General features: G+C 38.7%; 1 protein-coding gene across 1 annotated transcript in view; it reads right to left on the bottom strand.

Annotated features, from left to right (window-relative positions):
- The window catches only part of DNAH11 (dynein axonemal heavy chain 11), a 350,658-nt gene that overhangs the window by 208,498 nt on the left and 122,738 nt on the right, over window positions 1-19,422 (bottom strand). Inside the window, exons 33-39 of the mRNA XM_043872240.1 lie at window positions 16,996-17,152; window positions 16,734-16,879; window positions 12,179-12,295; window positions 7,552-7,690; window positions 3,113-3,205; window positions 1,635-1,829; window positions 714-791 (exon numbers count right to left, since the gene is read on the bottom strand). Of these exons, the coding sequence (XP_043728175.1) occupies window positions 714-791; window positions 1,635-1,829; window positions 3,113-3,205; window positions 7,552-7,690; window positions 12,179-12,295; window positions 16,734-16,879; window positions 16,996-17,152 (925 nt within the window). The remainder of the gene's footprint in view (window positions 1-713; window positions 792-1,634; window positions 1,830-3,112; window positions 3,206-7,551; window positions 7,691-12,178; window positions 12,296-16,733; window positions 16,880-16,995; window positions 17,153-19,422) is intronic.

Raw genomic sequence — 19,422 nt, 5'->3', positions numbered from 1 at the left:
AGTTCTGCCTATACTGTCTGCCAAGCAAGAAAAGTATGTTTCCAGGACTGTCAGTAAGACCAAACAAAATCAAGCAGTGAACTAAAAATGGGGATAATAACAGCCGTGGACTCTCATCACCATACAGAGTAAATCATACATCATGCACCAGGTACCTCAAAAACGTGGCTTTTGCTTCCGCCATTTCTTTTCAAGTTTTGCTTTGGCCCCACAGAGAGTGATACTGAAGAAAACTATTTGGGTTTTTCTCAGTGATATGGGAAGGAGAAACCAGGATAACTTGGGAAATACCAGAAAATAGTCTGGACAAATGTGGGTAGGGCAGAATCAATCTTGTAATCTGGGTATCTTATTCTAGAGTCTCTCAATATGTTTACTTTGGATAAAAGAATTCAGGTAGATTACTGAAAGATGCATAGGATAGGAGGGCATTCATCTAAAAGTGTGAATAGGATGCTATCTCACATGGAAAGCCCAGTCTTCCTTCATTTACTTTCCTTGAGTGCAGTGTTCTAGTAATTCCTCTCTCCTTGTCCTCATTATAAAGAAAATGAGTGTCAATTGATCAGAGAGCAATATTAGAGTCTCAGATTCTAACCTCAAATTATGAGCAAATTCACTGAAGGGAACTCTCAAGTAGAACTGAATGTAGGCCCCGCTCTTAGGCCAGTTTTGTTCGCCTCATGGCCAAAAGCTCACAGTGTTTACCATACCTCACTCTTCCCTGTGCCTGCATTTCCAACGACGAAGACAGAGTGTCGCACGGCCAACAGCTCCTCAAGCTGAACAACCTACAGACCAAACAACCAGACACTAGTTTCCTTTAAAAAAAATCTACCCATTTTTGCCAAGTTCTTTCCTTACAACTCAAGCCAGACCCCACCAGCAGCATTATATTCTGGGAAAATTCAGAGATAACAAGTGCGAAGTACAGTTTCTCCCGGATCTCCCAATGTAGAATATGGGGATGAGAATGAAGAACAACCATTAATTAGTTAGTGAGTCACGGGCACAGGCAGAAGTGAAGTACAGAAGTACTTGGTACATGGCAGGAGTGAGTATGAAAATCAATAACACTCATGAACTGTGACCAGAAACAGTATATGGCCAATATCATCTATAACTAATGACACAGCCTCTGAAATATCTGAAACAGATACCCTTTATGTATTTTAACATTCATGTATATTCACTATATCCCAAATGAGCAAGCATATGCACAAGCCTTTGGGAAGTCAGAAGATGTCATACATATGGACATTTCTCCCCACTTACAAACATGTGCTAATGATTTTATTACTTTCACCCTTCCTTAAGATGGAGAGAAAAGATAGCAAAATTAATTCTTGCTGCACATCAGCAAGGAGTTTTATGAACTAATGAAAAGTCTGTTCACATTGAAAACCATGACTTAATCATATCTGTAGATGTTCACCTTCTCACAAATGGGATGATATTTTATATTTACTTTAGTAAAGACTTCCATATTAGAAGGCTATAAAGTATGTATGTATCAAGAGCATCTTAAGGTCAGTGGAATATGTAAAGTGATGTTTTGGCTGAGCATCACATCCCTGCAGTTATGGGCACTGAATATCCCAAGGGCTGCCATGACAAGGGAATTCTCCTTTTACTTTGAGGATGAAGCTTTCCTCAGGCTGCAGGTGGAGCTCCACAGTGGACTGCCTGACCATCCGTTCAAAGTCGGGTGCTCTCCTCCGGGGCACATCTAGGGATGGAAACAGGTCACCAATGAGGCCCAAAAACACAGGGGTGTCATCAGTCACTATTTTAGGCATATTGAAGTCCCTTAATGCTCTCATGAGTACCTAGAAAGGAAGACAGAAAACTTTTCATAAAAAAAACTGATACAAAAAAAAAAAAAAGCTGATACAAGGTCTAACAAGCACCTCAACAGCTAAAGATGTTATTTTTAATTTTCATATCTAAGTCACGAGATAGATCCTGTTCTCTATTAGAATGGCATTCTATCTACAGAGAGGGTAACTGCTTACAAAATCACATATCAGAACAGGAGAGAACTCTTGATGCCATGGGTAACCTCAGACTAAAGCCAGCCAAGGGGCCCTGTCCCTTCCTTGACAATATCTGGATCTTAAGACAAGGTCTGAGGTGCTTTTGTCTGTAATCCTAAAACTCCAGGACATAAATTCACCAGGCCCATCAGATCATTTTATTCAAAATACTCTGAAAATCTCAGAATGATCAACTCCATCCATTTTTAGCTTGGGTTTTTATTCTGTATTGGTTGAAAACCAAAGACACTTTTAGATATTAAAATCAGTAATTTGAACATCAGGATGACTTTCACACAAAGAGGTAACTGTCCCAACAAAAATAAAAATATAGCAAGAAATAGCAAGAAAACAAACATGACAATCTTGACCCAATCATGAATTGTGACTGAGAGGAAGAGAAAGATTGGAAAAAAAGAAGCAGAAATTCACATGATAAATATCCCTTAACATGAAAAGAAACTCAAAGGACTAGATCTTTTTTCAAAATTGCAAGCCATACTGCATCTATACAAAGGCTGTATATCAATTACTCTCACTACTTGTTTAATAGAGAAAAATGCACAATGTGGATGTTATTGTTTTTCCCCATGAAGGAGACTGGAACATATCCCCTTGTTTCTCTAAATAACCAGTTAAGTATTTCATCGGTGTCAGGCAAGCATCCTTCCTGTTCATCCCATGAAATGAACATACTTTCTTCCATTAGATTATGTCTTCATTGACATTTTTAGGATTAATATCCCAACTCAATCAGATTTTCTAAGTGCTCCTCAGAGAAAATCAAACAGTGATTACTGAATTATTTACAACTGTCCAAGTACTTTTTGTGGCTGATATTTCAAAAGCACTTATAAAATCACAGTTTCTTTCATATATTCATATCCTTTTACTCAAAAATACTTGTAGTCTTGTATAATGTAAGAAATGCCAGTCCTCAAAATATCCTGTATTAAAAATAGATGTGATCCTTTTTAAAAGTTGTGGTATGTATAACCCACCATCCATACATACACTTTTTTTGTACGAAGCCATTTAGTTATTCACTCAACAAAATCATATTAGCACTGCAGTACCTGATCTTCAGGTCTATTTTTATCTCCTCGTTTCAGGGAGCCAGCTACAACCAAGACAGATTTAATAGCACGAAGTCCCCAATCATAATGATCCTAAAATCAAAACACAGATACATTCTTTCAAAAACTTTATGAGGGACTCAGATTCTCATTCCAGAAGGAAGAGCTTAAGGCTAAAAGAAAAGAATTCACTTAAATACGTGTCTTGACGATGTAAAGTAATATTTTTCTCCCCTCCTTGAAATTTTAAAAATCATGTCCCTTCACTGTCCTGCTTCTTTTGACTGATTTTCTGCCTCTGTCAGCAAATCTCTTCTTTCCATGGTGTTTAGTTGCAGTATTTGCCCAAGGCTCCACCTGCCTGCCTCCCTCTGTTCTTTCAGTAAACTTGCCAACTCAGAGTTACAATTACTCCCATGTTTTACCTCCAACCACAAGCACACTCCTCTTGTCCACCTGGAGCCCTGCTATTCTATCTCCTCCTGGCCCTGGATCTCTAATCTCCCTCATTACTCTCGCTCTAAAAAAAAAAAAAAAAATTTATTGGAGTACAGCTGATTTACAATGTTGTGTTAGCTTCAAGCATACAGCAGAATGATTCAATTATATATATACATGTATCTGCTCTTTTTTAGATTGTTTTCCCATATAGATCATTACAGAGTATTGAGTAGAGTTTCCTGTGTATACTTATTCGGTGGCTCAGTGGTAAAGAATCTGCCTGCAGTGCAGAAGACGCAGGTTTGATCCCTGTGTGGGGAAGATCCTCTGGAGAAGGAAATGGCAACTTACTCCAGTGGAAAATCCCATGGACAGAGGAGCCTGGCGAGCTACTCTCCATGGGGTCACAAAGAGTTGGACATGACTTAGCAATTAAACAACAACAACATACAGCAGGTCCTTATTAATTACCTATTTTATACATGGCAGCATATATAATATGTCAATCCCAGTCTTCCAACTTATCCGTCCGGTCACCTTACCCCCGGTAACTGTTAAGTTTGTTTTCTACATCTGTAACTTCATTTCTATTTTGTAGATAAGTTTATTTGAACCCTTTTTTAGATTCCACACATAAGTGATATCCTATGATGTTACCTGCAGGTAAAGAGTGGAGGAGGGATGAACTGGGACACTGAGATTGACACATACACTACTGTATATAAACAGGTAAGTAATAAGGACCTTCTGCACAGCACAGAGATCTCTACGCAATACTCCATAATGGCCGATACGGGAGAAGAATCGCAAAAACACGGATATGAGTAGAGTAGATTCACTTTGCTGCATACCTGAAACTAACACAACATTGTCCATCAACTTTACCCCAATAAAATATTTTTAAAATACGTTCAATGATTAAACCAACACCTCTTTGAGACTTCTACATTATCTCTGCACAAGATTTCTGCAGAGGCTCCGAGCTCCTGGGGCACAGACCCCGTGCTAACTGTTTGCCTTCTAGGTCCTAGCATGGTGCCCTGCATGGAGCAGGGGCCTCAGGAAAGACATTCTGCATCAGCTGAGTGGTTGTTTGTAAACGGCCTTCTACCTACAACCACACAGAAACAACCCTTCTCTCTAATGTCTCCTGGCTATGTCTGAGGGAAAGTCATTTAAGCTCTCCAAGTCTTACTATCATCATCTATAAAAAGGCAGATGGAAGTATTCATCCACTTGACAAGGTTGTTGGAGTAAAACCAGTTACTGCCTTGAGAGCAGTGGTGCAACATATGTAAGCATAAATATGCCCTTCCATCCATTAGTAGATAATAAAACCAATGTAGTGGGTCTTAGCCATCATTTTTCTTGGTATTAAAATAGAAAATAATGCAATGAAAAATACCACAGTGCACTGCAAACATTAATGGTAAGAAGTGCTTGATGAAGACTTTTGTTTCGGTTGTATTTGGGTGCGTGTGTATGCACATATGTGTATACTGAGTCTCAATAGAAAAAAGTATGTTTTACTGTGGGTCACAGCAAAAATCAATTCAAAGCCACTGATACAGAAAGAACTAGGGCTTGAGGAGGGAAGGAAGGGGGAAGAACCAACATTTGGAGGCCACAGAGATTGGGGAGGGGTAAGTCACTGCAGTAAAACTATTAAAGAAGAGAATGTATGAAACATACATGTACTTCAAAGATACTAGTACGTCACAGCAGTACTATTTACAATAACAAATATAGGAAGCAGACTTAATATCCACTGACAGAAGAATGGATAAAGAAGATGTATACATACATTTATATAATAGAATACTTCAGCCATAAAAAAATAATGAAATAATGCCACTTGCAGCAACATGTATGGTCTGAGAGATTATCATACTAAGTGAAGTAACTCAAAGAAAAACAAATCTCACAGGATGTCACTTACATGCTGAATCTAAAATATGACACAAATGAACTTATTTATAAAGTAGAAACAGACTCACAGACATAGAAAACAAACTTACAGTTACCCAAAGGGAAAGGGGTGGAGGGAGAAGCATAAATTAGGAGTTGAGATTAGCAGACATAAATTACTATATATCAAATAGATAAACAACAAGGTCCTACTGTAGCACAGACAACTATCATCAACATCCTTTAATAACCTACAATGGAAAAAATATGAAAAAGATTATATACACACGTGTGCGTGCTTGTGTGTATAATTGAATCACTTCTGTACAACAGTAACTCAACACTGTAAATCAACTATATTTCAATTTTTCTTTTAAAGGTGACTTGATGACACTTCTAAACATTTAAACATCTAAAATCCAATCCCACAGTTTAGAAAACTATCAGGATCACGTCCGTAACTCAGCTTTTCTGTCCCGGATGAATTTCTTCCCCCTCATTCCCTCCCTGAGGCTTCTCTGAGTTGGAAAATTCTTTCCTTGCCTGTTCTGCCTTTACTCCCTGCATCTTCCTCCTGTAACTGGCTGCTGGTGTCCTAGATAGGATTAGAGAGGACTGGATTAAAATCATGTTCCCACCACTTATTAGTCATGAGCTTCAGATAGGTAATTGACTCAGTTTCCTCATCTGTAAAATAGAATGAATAAGACTAAGTTCATAGTGTTTTTGTTAAGATAATAAAGATAATACACAGTTCCTGTTCTGTAAATACTGGTTCCTTTTTCCTTGAAACTATGATAAGTTTTCTTCATCCTCCATTTCTTTCTAATTTTTATGTCGTGTATACTAAATCTCCTAAATAGATCTTTTTAAGACAGAAATCTGAGTGTTTCATTTGTTCTGTGTTTTACCCCCTTCATCATCAGCAGCAATGAGTTTATTACTTGAATACAGTAAATGCTCACTAAATGTTTAAGTATGGTACTGGGAATACAGTATGGTTGTGACTACAGGTATCCTGGATCCAGTAACACTGATTTCTTCTGATGTTTTTTCCATTATAAAATTAAAATGGTTTCATTGAAAAAAAAAATGTCATCACAAACAATAAGGAAAAATTCTAAAATACAATCTTATTACCCAGAAACAAATGTTAAAAGTCACAATGTATTTTCCAGTCACTTTATACATAAAACACACAATATAACATATAAAATACACTCAAGTTATAGATCACATCTACAGTTTGGTATACTACATTTCATATAACACTGTCATCAACATTTTCCACACGCATTTGCCTCTCAGACTTTAAATTTCATCCCAACAATGGGTAATTTGAAATGAGTGTATATGGCAGTATAAGTAAGTGTATGGTTGTAACTGTGATATTTTAATACTTACATCCGGGAAAAACCGCAAAATAATATCACTAGGAATTAACAAAAGGTCACCCAAAGACTGAAGTCAAAGGTGACCACAAAGCTAAATTTAAAAATGGTGATGTTGATATAGATGCCATTTTTTTTTTTTGGACCCATCAGCAGATTCAATTAAATAGAAAGAAGCTACTGACTGGAGAATAAAGTATACATTAATTTGGCCCATTTCAGAGGCTAGGGAATTGCAGAGCAAAAATAAACACAAAAAAGCCAACTCTACCTTCAAAGAAAGAACTACCAACAAAATGAGAAACTCTTTAACATTTCTTGAGGGTTCTTCAGAAAATCAGCTTTCCTTGGGTCTTATGAACACTCCCACACTCTTTCCCTGGAAAATAACATTCCCAGGAAAGAGAGGCATCATAAAACACGTATCTAATTATAGCACTGATAACATTTAAAAATAATCACATAGCCCATTGATAAAACTGTATTAGGTACATACAAAACCTTCAAATTTGTCTCATGTGTTTAATTTCTTAAAAATGAAGAACTTGTAAAGCATAGATTTTCAAAATTTAAGGGAAAATATAAAACTATTCCTGAGTGTCTAACTGTAATATGAGTGATAAATTGCCCAGTATCCGTACTTCGGAAGCTGTTTTCATGGGGTTTAACAAGCAGGAAAAAGTAACAACAGGCCCTCACCTGCTTGGATAGGAGCTCCCGGCAGAGTGTATACAACGTGATAAATTTGCGGGCTAATGAGCGCGCGTTCACAAAACCCTCAGCAACTAACAGGATTTCACAGATTAGCTCGATGTCTGGGGCCACCATGGCACAGGGTCTACAAAGTAAATACGAAATTTTGTTTTAAAATGTGATAAGGAAATAAGTACAAATTGCTGAAACCAAGTGATTAATGCATACCCACATTCTAGTCATTCCCAAGCAGGTCACAATTACCTCTGTCAATCTCAGGTAACAAGACCCTTCACTTCAACTAAAAAATGCCCAGGAGCTACTGGATACATAGACAAAGGCGGAAAATCTGAAAATGTCAGAAGCACACATGTACGAGTTGAAGGGAAATCTGTGGGCACGTTCAGGAAACTTCCATTTTAAGTTGTCACTGCAAAAAGGTAAGTGATGTTTTGTGCTAGAGGTCAGCCTTTATCTGTAGCCAGTGCTGTGCTGGTAAACAGTCAACAACTGACTCTCCAAAAAATAGCACTTTCTGACTTTCAAAGAATCAGTATGTCCACCATGGCTGATTTCATCTACCAACACAGTATCACTGAACGTGGAGCTAACACGCAATGAGGTTGCACACCACCATACACGCACAACAGACACAAGTAACCTAACAGCATAAGTGTTATTAAAATAGAGGAAACTAACTAGGAAATCATGAATTTGGATGTTTATCACCTTTGTCTTTCATAGATGTTATTTAGTCAAAAGTTTATATAATTTAGCTTTTTATTAGTATCTGTACTGAACCACCACCCCACAAAATTCATGACAAGTTAATCATCAGCTCTTTTAAGCTCATACCAGTCATTCCCAACACTGCTTGTGGCCAGCTTGACCAGATTTTTAAGATGAAAACTTACTGAAAAATAACTTTCAAATTCCCTTTTTTGGGGGTGGGGGACTTTCAAAAAGTCCTCACAAGACAACTGCCATTAAAAGCAACATTTGAAAAAATTCTACTCAACTGAAGTTCAGTGCCAAGAAGGAGCTAGAGTAAATAGGTAAATAAGCCTGAATCTTGAGACTTTTTAAAGCATGTATTTTATAGCATGTATCCCAGTAATATTTACCCATCTGTTTTTATAAAATTATGGTCTATTGTGTGCATGTCTAATTTTTCATCCTAAAAATTCCCGAGTCTCTCTGGATCTATGTTATCGACTACTTCTACCTAAAGTAGCCCCACAATTTCCCCCACAGTATCTAAGTAAATACAGGACAGAAAAGGCTAGCAAATTTGCTTAGCTGGTACTTCCACAAATATTGCCAACTAATACTCAAAGAGTATTTTGCATACCATAAGGGATGCTACAGCTTTTCTGCACTTTCTCAATTCTCTCAACTGTTCTTGTCTGTACTTTACTGAGGTGCAAACCAGGGTTCTGAGCAGTACAAGCACACGGCTGGTAAGCAGTGGAGCCATGATACGTAAGGCTCAGGCATGCTGCCTCCACTCATGAATACCACAGGCATCACCCAATCGTCCTTCACACTTTGCTGAGATCAATACTTGTCCCATACACAAATGATGCTGCACTTATTTAAGCCAAATTTATGAAGACTTCACAAAATAATTTCCAAATTTTAAGACCCAAATGAAAACCTGTACAAGATGAACTGGAATACAGATGCAAAAAAACTGGAGAGATCTACAATTTTCAAATGGAAATATTCTGCAATTATTACATTGATTTCCAGGACAGTTATTTTCTAGAATTTTTTTTCAAGGAAAAAGAGACATTATAAGATTGCTATTGCAATAAACTGCATTATAAAATTGCTGGAGAGAAAGCTATTATATGAGAAAACAAAGACATTCACTAAAGGGTATTAGAATAACTCAATAATAGGGAAAAGAATTCTGTTTAAATACTCATTTCATGTTACCTACCAAAATAAGACCTTAATAGATGAAGTACATTTAAAAAGTCATACTCTAAAAATTAAAAGAAAATACAAATGAAATATGCTTAAACATCTAGATGGATGGACAAGCAAATTTTAAGCTTGATAGAGTCTAAAGAAATCACACTAAAAACTACAGAGGTTCTTCCATTCTATGTGAAGTAGTATATTATTCTGAAGGTAGACTGTGAACAAAGACACATCTGACAAACATGGAAGAACTTTTAAAAAATAAAACTGATAAGCCTCCAGCTCATCAAGGAAACAAATGGAAATAAGATACAAATTACCCTTATCAGACACGGATTTCAGGACATCACCAGAGATAATAAGAGAATATTAGGAACAAATTAATGCCAATAAACTCAACAGTTTGATAACATGGAGAAATCCCTTACATGATGCAAATCACAACTAATTCAAGAAAAAAAATCTAAATCTTTTAAAGAAACTGAATTGATCACTAAAATGATTCCAACAAAGAAAAATCTAAGCCCAAGTATATGTAAGGCTTCACTGATTAATTCTATCAAATAGGGGATAAATAATACCAACCCTACAAAACTCTGAAGAAAACAGAGAAGGGAACATATGTCAAGTCATTCATGGGGTCAGCATTACCTGGGTCCAAAACCAGATGAAGATATGACAAGAAAGGATGCTACAGACCATCATCCCTCATGGCACTGATTTTAAAATCCTCAACAAAATAGTGATAAATTGAATCCAACAACACAGATAAAATAATAACTCCTGACCAGGTGTAGTTTATCTCAGGGATGTAACACTGAAGAACTGTGTAGCATCTGAACAATCAATGAATATAGTTTGACATATTAACAAAAAAGAAGGGAGTCATATGAAAACTACTTTTTTTTTAATTTCTAAAAGAAACATAGTGGAAAAAGTTTGCAACCTGTCGTGAGTCAAATGGTCTTAACTAGGATATTTCTAAAAACCATGAAACAAGTTGAAAACTATATTTCATTGAATTTAAAACTTCTATTTTTGATGGACACCATTAAGAAAATGAAAAAGCAAGTCATAAATTGAGGGGAAAATACTTGCAATGTATTCAACAAAGAAAATGTATGCAGAATACAGCACTTCACAAAAGAGGGTATGGGAATGGCCAGTAAGTCACATGGAAAGATGCTCAACATTATTAGCCATCATGGAAATGCAAGTTAAACCCACAATGATATACCATCTCCTATTTACTAGGTTGGTTAAAACTAAAAAGACTGATAATATCAAGTTTTAACAAGAATGTAGAACAATTGTTCTATATTGATGGTGAGGGTATAAAATGGTACAGCCATCTTAGAAAATAGATTTGCAGCTTTTAATAAACTCAAACATACATTTGCCATTTGACTTACCAATTCCATTCATAGATATCTACCCCAAATAAACATGTATTCACACAAAGACTGTACATGAATGTCCATAGCAGCTGTATTCATAATCGTCCCAAACTGGAGACATACATCAACCAGAGACTAGATAAACAAACTGAAGTATGCCTCTCCAATAGAATACTCATTAGGAACAAAAAAGAACAAACTACCGAAGCACTGGATAACTCTGATAAATCTCCAAGTCATAATCTTCAAGGAAAGAAGGCAATACAAATGGGTACACATAGCATGGTTTCATTTACATTAACTCTAGGAAAGACAAATTTAACCTTGAGTCACTGAAAGGACATCAGTGATATGGGGGATTAACTTCAAAGAGGCACAGGAGAACGTCCAGGGGTGTCGGAAACATTCCACATCTTGACCGTAGTGGTCGTGTTTCCACCAACTGGATACTTAGGTGGGTGCATTTTATTGCAGGAAACAAAGTTGATTTAAAACATGAGTTAAACAGAATGGGTTCAGATGCAACAGCACAAGTTCTCTGACAGATTGCCATAAGTGTATAAACTGGCAGAGTATGTTTGGAAAGCAGGTTGTCAGTAAAGACTTTAGCCATTCACCAAGTAATTCTACATGAAGAAATCTATTCTGGGTAATAAGCTTCATGTGAAGGGATGTTTACAGTCTGCTATTTTGTGGTCATAAAGAACTGAAAAGAAAAACACAAGCCCTCCATGTCAGACAATAGGGAATGGTTAAGAAGATTATGGATGAGGCAAGGGAGAGGCCATTTTGGAGCTACAAAGAAATGGTATTTCTAAAGAATTTTCAGTAATATGACAAACTACTTATGTCAACACATTAAATGAGAATTAAATGAAAATCATGCCTAATCTAATAACTTAAACCCATAAAACAGGAATTATGAGACTAGAAAAAATACAACAATCATATTTCTAGGTGATAAAATTGTAATTTTTTCTTTATTCAGTTTCATATTTTCCAAATAGTCTGTACTTTGTGAAAATTATGTTTATAATAAAATTGTTTTATTATGAATATAATAAGAGCTAGTATTAAATGTTCAATGTACCATGTAACTTTTATGTAACAATTTTGAGGTCTGATTTCACATTTCACAAGAGTTAATTTATCATGGTGAAAGTTCTCTCTATAAAGGGATCCCAAAGAAACAATAAGGGGTTTTCCATAGAAATTCTCGAGTAAAAACAAATCATTTAACAGTGCAAACCAGCAACGTTAGGTGGCATGAGCGCTCCAGATGCTAAACCACAAAGCATAACACTTGCCTGAAAAGAGCTTTGAGATTTTCTGGTAATTCAGTTCGACCAGCATATCCTGGGTTCATAGTGATAAATATTCCGACTGATGGCTTCAGTATGATAGCTTCGCCAAGAAATACAAATCTACCAGAAGAAGAATGCTGATGGAATTAAATGTGTTCATTGAATATCAATGCACATTGACAAATGCAAACCACTGCAAAATGCAAATTATTATTAGGAAGCTGTTTATGCTGTGTAATTTTCTTTAAAATTCATAAGCATACATATTTTGAATATCTTGAAGCATGTTTATTAAAAATACACTCCCTTCCCCCAAAGGAATTACAAGTATGGCAAGTATTCCTTTGTATTTTAGCATGGCCACAGTGTGCAAGAATATAAAAATGAGGACTTGACTGTTTTATCAGTTAATGAAAGGTGATGCCATCTTTGACTTCAACATGGGCTGCAACTTCTTGAATGTGATGTGGTACAGATGGAGAATGTCCAGCTCAGAGAAGGAAGGGACTTTTTGTTCATTCGTTACCTTGTCTGTGTGCTCACCCTCCATCTCTCCTTCCCTCCCACTTATTCAACAAATATCTACTGACCACCATTGAGAGGTGGGATTCCTAGGTGGCGCTAGTGGTAAAGAACCCGCCTGCCAATGCAAGAGACATAAGAGATTGTGGGTTCGATCCCTGGGTTGGGAAGATCCCCTGGAGGAGAGGACATGGCAACTCACTCAAGTATTCTTGCCTGGAGAATCCCATGGACAGTGAGGTGTGGAGGGCCTCAGTGCATGGGGTCACACAGAGTCAGATACTTCTGAATACTGTGGTGCTTGGGGCCAGACTGGAAGCATTCAGAGACCAGATATAACACTTTAGGCATATTCCATTCCCGCATCCAATACAAAAGGCGGGGAAGATAAAAATAGTATTATTGGATTATATGATGATTAAAAGAGATTATGTATATAAATGGTGAAGAGTACAGTGTCTGCATTTATGTGTGTGCCTGCTTATCCGCTCAGTCATGTCCAACTCTTGGCGACTTCATGGACTGTAGCCTGCCAGGCTCCTCTGTCCATGGGACTTCTCAGGCAACGATGCTGGAGTAGGTTGGCATTTCCTCCTCCAGGGGATCCTCCCGATGCAGGGATCAAACCCATGTCTCCTGCATTGGCAGGCGGATTCTTGACCACTGAGCCACTAGGGGAGACTGTACAGTGCCTGGAGCGTGGTAAATACTCAACAGATGTTAGTTACGACTACGGCTATGTTCAGAAAGCTTTAACAGGACCATTGGGCTGTTGAAGGCCAGGGAGATGGAGCATAAAGGCCTGTAGGAACCAAATGGAAGGACAAGCTGATGGGAAAAACTTTCCCATGGGGGTAAAAGAAACACCCCCTTCATGGAGCACTGTCTTGTGGCAAAGGGGCTTGTGTAGCTCAGTGAAGCTATGAGCCATGCCATGTAGAGCCACCCAAGAAGGACAGGTCATAGTGGAGAGTTCCACTGGAGGAGGGAATGGCAAACCACTCCAGTATACGTGCTGTGAGAACATCATGAACAGAAACCGCAACAACCTCAGATATGTGGATGATACCACTCTGATGGCAGAAAGTGAAGAGGAACTAAAGAGCCTCTTCATGAGGTTGAAGCAGGAGAGTGAAAGAGCTGGCTTAAAACTAAATATTAAAAAAAAAAACTAAGCTAATGGCATCTGGCCCCATTACTTCATGGCAAATATAAGGGGAAAAGGTGAAGTAGTGACAGATTTCCTCTTCCTGGGCTCTAAAATCACTGAGGATGGTGACTGCAGCCATGAAATCAGAACGACTGCCTCTTGGCAGAAAAGCTATGATAAACCTAGACAGCATGTTGAAAAGCAGAGACATTACTGAAACGGACCAACAGTCTGTTTAGTCAAGGCTATGGTCTTCCCGGTGGTCACGTACGGCTGTGAAAAGCTGGACCACAAAGAAGGCAGAACACCAAAACTTGATGCCCTTGAACTGTGGTGCTTGAGAAGACTTCTCAAAGTCCCTTGGACAGCAAGGAGATCCAACCAGTCAATCTAAAGGGAAATCAACCCTGAATACTTATTGGAAGGACTGATGCTGAAGCTCCAGTATTTTGGTCACCTGATGCGAGCAGCTGACTCACTGGAAAAGTTCCTGATGCTGGGAAAGATTGAGGGCAGAAGGGGAAGAGGGCCACAGAGGATGAGATGGCTGGATGGCATCACCAGTGCAGTGGACATGAACTTGGGCAAACTTCGGGAGATGGTGAGGGACAGGGAGGTCTGCCGTACTGCAGTCCATGGGGTTGGAACCAGTCAGACATGACTGGGCGACTGAAAAACAATAGCAGCAAACGAAACACATATAAGGCTTTCTCTTGCTGAGAAACTGCAGGGCTGAAGTGGTGAAGGACCTGGGCCTCCATCATCAAATACAAGAGGGATAAGAGAATGCCAATTTTAGGACTGTGTCTTAGATGCTAGACAATGACGAGGAGGTGGACTGTATATAGTCAAGGTACAAATGGAGAAATCTTCATTCCCAGAGGGCTGGGCTGGGGAAGGCAGACGGGCAGGCAGCTATGGAAGCAGGACAGGGGGGTGGCTGAGCACTCTGCCATCACTCACAGCAGGGACGGCCACGAGTCGACGGCAGGGACCTCGGGGTCGGGGGAGACAGCAAGATGCTGGAAGGCTTTGTGGCTAGGCATGGTCTCATCTCTCAAATCCTCAAACAGAAAGAGAATGTCATAAAACTCAGGAAATCATGAAGGAACCTAGCAGTCTGTACATGGGCCAGCATGAGGATGACCAGCTCACATATATGCACATAGAGATGGAGGAGACCCTGGTTGGGAATTCTCACAAGTCCTTACATTGGTCAGTTATCTCACTCTCTGTAAGAAAGGGTGGCCTCAAAGGCATCTGGGTTACATTGAATAAGGAGATTTTGACTAAACGCTAAATCTAATGTCTGGAAATCACAGGGGAATAACCTCACTTCTGTAGCATATCATTAGATCAGGGGCATGTAAGGCAGTAGACACCTGGTCACAGGAAACTGTTTTCCCAGAGCCATGTGGCAGGAGGACTGAGAATTTTCCTAGAAGGTAGAAATATTCAGATGTATCTAAAATAACTGGAAACTTCTGTAGTTGCTTCACAGTTTCAAGGGACTGGATGATCCTTCCCTGATGGGAGACTGACATTTTTACGGATAAAAGCTAGCTGAGCAAAATGCCCTAAAAATGGGCATCAAAGGGTAGGCCAGATACATGAGATGGCAATTTATACAAAAAATGGTACGAAGAAAACCACAATTGGGTACTGCAATACTGATTTCCCAAACGAATCCATCAAACCCTAAGTACCACTCATGTTCTGTCTCTCAGAGTGTGGCATCAAGTTATGAAGTGAGTAGGTTCTAGATCTATTTGACCCAAATAACTGGAAGAATGTGAGGGTGTATTCTACTGGGACAAGATGACTAATAATGCAGGTGTTAGTGCAAGGACCAAGATTTTGACTTTGGATCTATTAAATATGACAGGCCAATGAGACTTCAAATTGAGTCCTAAGATGCCCCAAGACAATCACTGACATTGTCTATGTAAGTCTAGATATCAGAGAAAGGAGATCTGGGCAGCCAGTAGCCAGCACCATCGACATGGCATTGGACGCCATGAGACAATATGAAATGATCAAGGAATGAATAGAGATAGAAAAAAGAAGAGACCCAAAGATTGTGACATCCTAAAGGAATGTCAATCCTAAAGGAAAATCAACCCTGAATAATGATTGGAAGGACTGATGCTGAAGCTCCAATACTTTGGCCACCTGATGCAAAGAAAGACTGAAGGTAGGCAGAGAAGGGGGCGATAGAGGATGAGATGACTGGATGGCACCACCAACTTGATGGACATGAGTTTGAGCAAACTCTGGGAGATAGTGAAGGACAGGGAAGGCTGGCGTGTTGCAGTCCATGGGGTCACAAATAGTTGGACATGACTTAGCAACTGAACAATAACACTGACACGGTGCTGTGTGTCAGGCACTTGCCCAAATGCTCTGCATTTAATTCTCACGATAATCTATGAGTTGGATACTAGGCTTCCCCTCATTTTATAGTCAAGAAGAAATCAGCAAATGAGCAGCCCTGAGGATGAGGGAAAACTGGGAGGATGTGGGATCTTGGAACCTATGTGAAGAAAGTGTATCATGTAGAAGGGAAAGATGGTGTCAAATGCTGCCACAAGGTCAAGTAAGATCAGGACTGAGAATTGATAATGGGATTCAGTGTTGCAGAAAGTGTTTATTCTTTAAGTAATTAAAGTAATGTGATACACCTTTCTTGTATTCAATGCTCAAACACCACTGCAAAGACATGGGGGGTTATTCAAAATAATTCTTCACAATTAATCAGTCACTCTCATTCTATCCATCTCATGGGACAGGGAGAAGCAGTCAGAGACTGTGGAGGTGAGGTTTCCTCCATTGCTGCATGGAGCTCTTTCTACTTGGACCAACAGGAAGAAGCCACATGCCGCTCACCTCTGCTTCCTGTTTCTGAGGGCATCGTGTATCGTTTTCACTTGCACGGACACCACTGACAGAACTTCCACGGAGATTCGATTGAACTCGTCAAAGCAGCCCCAGGCTCCTGTCTGCACCAACCCCTTATAGATATTTCCTATGGACTAAATGATGGAGTGAGGCATTAAGAATTTATTAACAGAAAAGAGTTTTAAGGTATTAGTTTGAATCATTCCAGATGAGGAATACTACTACGAGGCTGTATCATTTTATAACTTACTTTGTAGTCCATTTGCTCCGAACAGTTAAATACATAAACCATCATGCCAAGGGCGCGGCCAAGATCTTTGGTGGTTTCTGTTTTCCCTGTACCAGCCGGGCCAGCTGGAGCCCCACTCATGGTGAGATGAAGGGACTGAGTTAAAGTAATGTAACACCTTTAAGCAAAAGAAAACACAAGTATTACAATTTTATATGAGATTCCTAGAAAAAGTGAAGGACAATGCAATATTTTTTTAAGTTTAAGAAGCTATGGTCCAGAATGTAGCTGTAATACAAAATGTTGATAATACCTCTGATTTTGTTCATGGTAAGAGTCAATAATATTTTATCAAATTTAATTTCAGGTTGGCTGTTTAAAAATAATAGAGAAAAAGACATTGCTTTATCTCATTTCCAAAGAGCTGTGTATCTGAATACAAATGACACTTAATTTGTAATGCTCTTGAATTTCTGATATTTCTAGGCAAACATACTATTAATATGGCAGACAACATTTCAAAATATTGTTTATAAAAGAAAAATAGGAATCTTGGATGATGAAGAATTAAACACTTCATTTTAATAAATACATTAAGAGATGAGATGTACAAATATATATAAATACAAAGTATGCAGATAATATGTACCTATTTCACTGCACAAAGCAAATATGACAAAGACAATTTATCACATTAAAACATATTCAGGAATTCATTTCAAATGTGTTGTTACGTGTGTTTAGACTATGATAATACTTATTTTTGCAGGAAAGATTCAGAGTCCTTAGCCTAAGGAAAAATATGCTAAGACAGAATTTAACACTTGTAAAAGAAGGAACACTAATACCTGGCCAGGACCTAACATGGGGTTTCTGCAGATTCATGAATTATCTTTGTTTTAGTATAGACAGTGGGTCTAGTGGGGGTACCCAGGACCAGTGTCTGCTCCGCCATTCATCAAATGTTAACCTTAAATTGCATTTATGACATCAACCTGCCTCAGTTTTTTCCTCCATAAAATGAGGTTTATTATAGGGTTATATTAAGAAAGCCAACTCAATGAGGTGGCCAACTGGTGAAAGCAATGGATGGCTAAGAAAGCCAAAGATGAATGCTTTAAAAAATTCAAAGTACTATGCAAACTGAAGTAATTACTTATGGAAATTGCAAGAGTTCCTATATTTTACAGCCATCACATTTCAGGGCATCTTACAATGAATATGGAGTTGAAAGATCCCTGGCCTAGGAATTAGAGCACTTTTTCTAGTGCAGACTATGCCCTAGCACTCTTTTCCTGTGGTACCAAGTTCCACTGGACCTATGACCACCTATATGCTACAGACTACATTTTCTCCCTGCCTGCCAGCCAGAAGCAGCCAGGTGACCAAGCTCCAACCAGTGTGATATGCACCGAAATGAGCATGCACACCCTAGGATGCCTCCTTTGAGATGTTTTTCCCCTTTTCCACGAAATGAAACAAGTGTTCAAGCCACGTGTAGCATGTTGGCCACCAGGAAGCCAATACTGTTGAACCACCCTCCTCGGGAATGTCACCCAACTGAGACCCCAGCTTCCATGCTATTGAAGCCCTTGTATTCCGGGTCTTTCTGTAACAGCAGCTTAGCCTGCACCCCAGGAAACAGTCCACCTGTGTCCCAGCCCAAGTCTCTCAGTTACAAACTGGGTGACCTGGGTCTCTAAACCCGCCCACACAGGGGAGAAGGAGACGATATTCTTCCGGCCTACCGCACCAAGGGAAGGTCAACACCAAACAGGACATAATGGGAGTATTTGCAAGGTATCATTGTGTTAATGTAAACTATTAATAAATAATCCCGGGAATGAAATGGGAGAGAAATGTACATAATGTGAACATCTTATAAGCCCTATTCACTCTATAAAAGGAATATTAATCTTCCTTTTTACTTCCAAATAAACCTCATAGTGATTTTCAAATTGGAAAGTTAATATGCTACTGGTCCTCACTATTGACAGACTTTAAAACGCCTCTTCCCTTTTGTCCTGTATCCTGTATCCTTCTCTATTTACAATGGCACGGATACAGCTTATTCTAGGCATTTGCAGTTTTGATGATACAAGTGATTTTGTCAGGCTACAAATTTTAATTTCTCACACTGAAAGCAGTACATAAATTAACTAGATAGTGAACACTGACTTTAGAGGCAAGTTAAAGAGAACTGAATTAGAGAAACAATTACAGAAGCCTTATGATTTATCAATGACACAGTCACAAGTAGATTAATACGTTTAAGAAAAATCCCAAAGCTAATAAGGGAATTCCACCAATCTCCCAGGGCCACCATTACCACCCCAACCTGATAGACAGACCTGAAGCTGTTTGCACTTTCATTCCCAGGTAGCTTATGTGGCATGGTGATAACTGGGTAATTGGGAACATTAGTATGATCTCGAGGTCTGATTTCTC

This window comes from Cervus elaphus, chromosome 18 (assembly GCF_910594005.1).
Source record: "Cervus elaphus chromosome 18, mCerEla1.1, whole genome shotgun sequence".
Taxonomy (NCBI): domain Eukaryota; kingdom Metazoa; phylum Chordata; class Mammalia; order Artiodactyla; family Cervidae; genus Cervus; species Cervus elaphus.
This window is presented reverse-complemented; position numbering and strand designations above follow the sequence as displayed.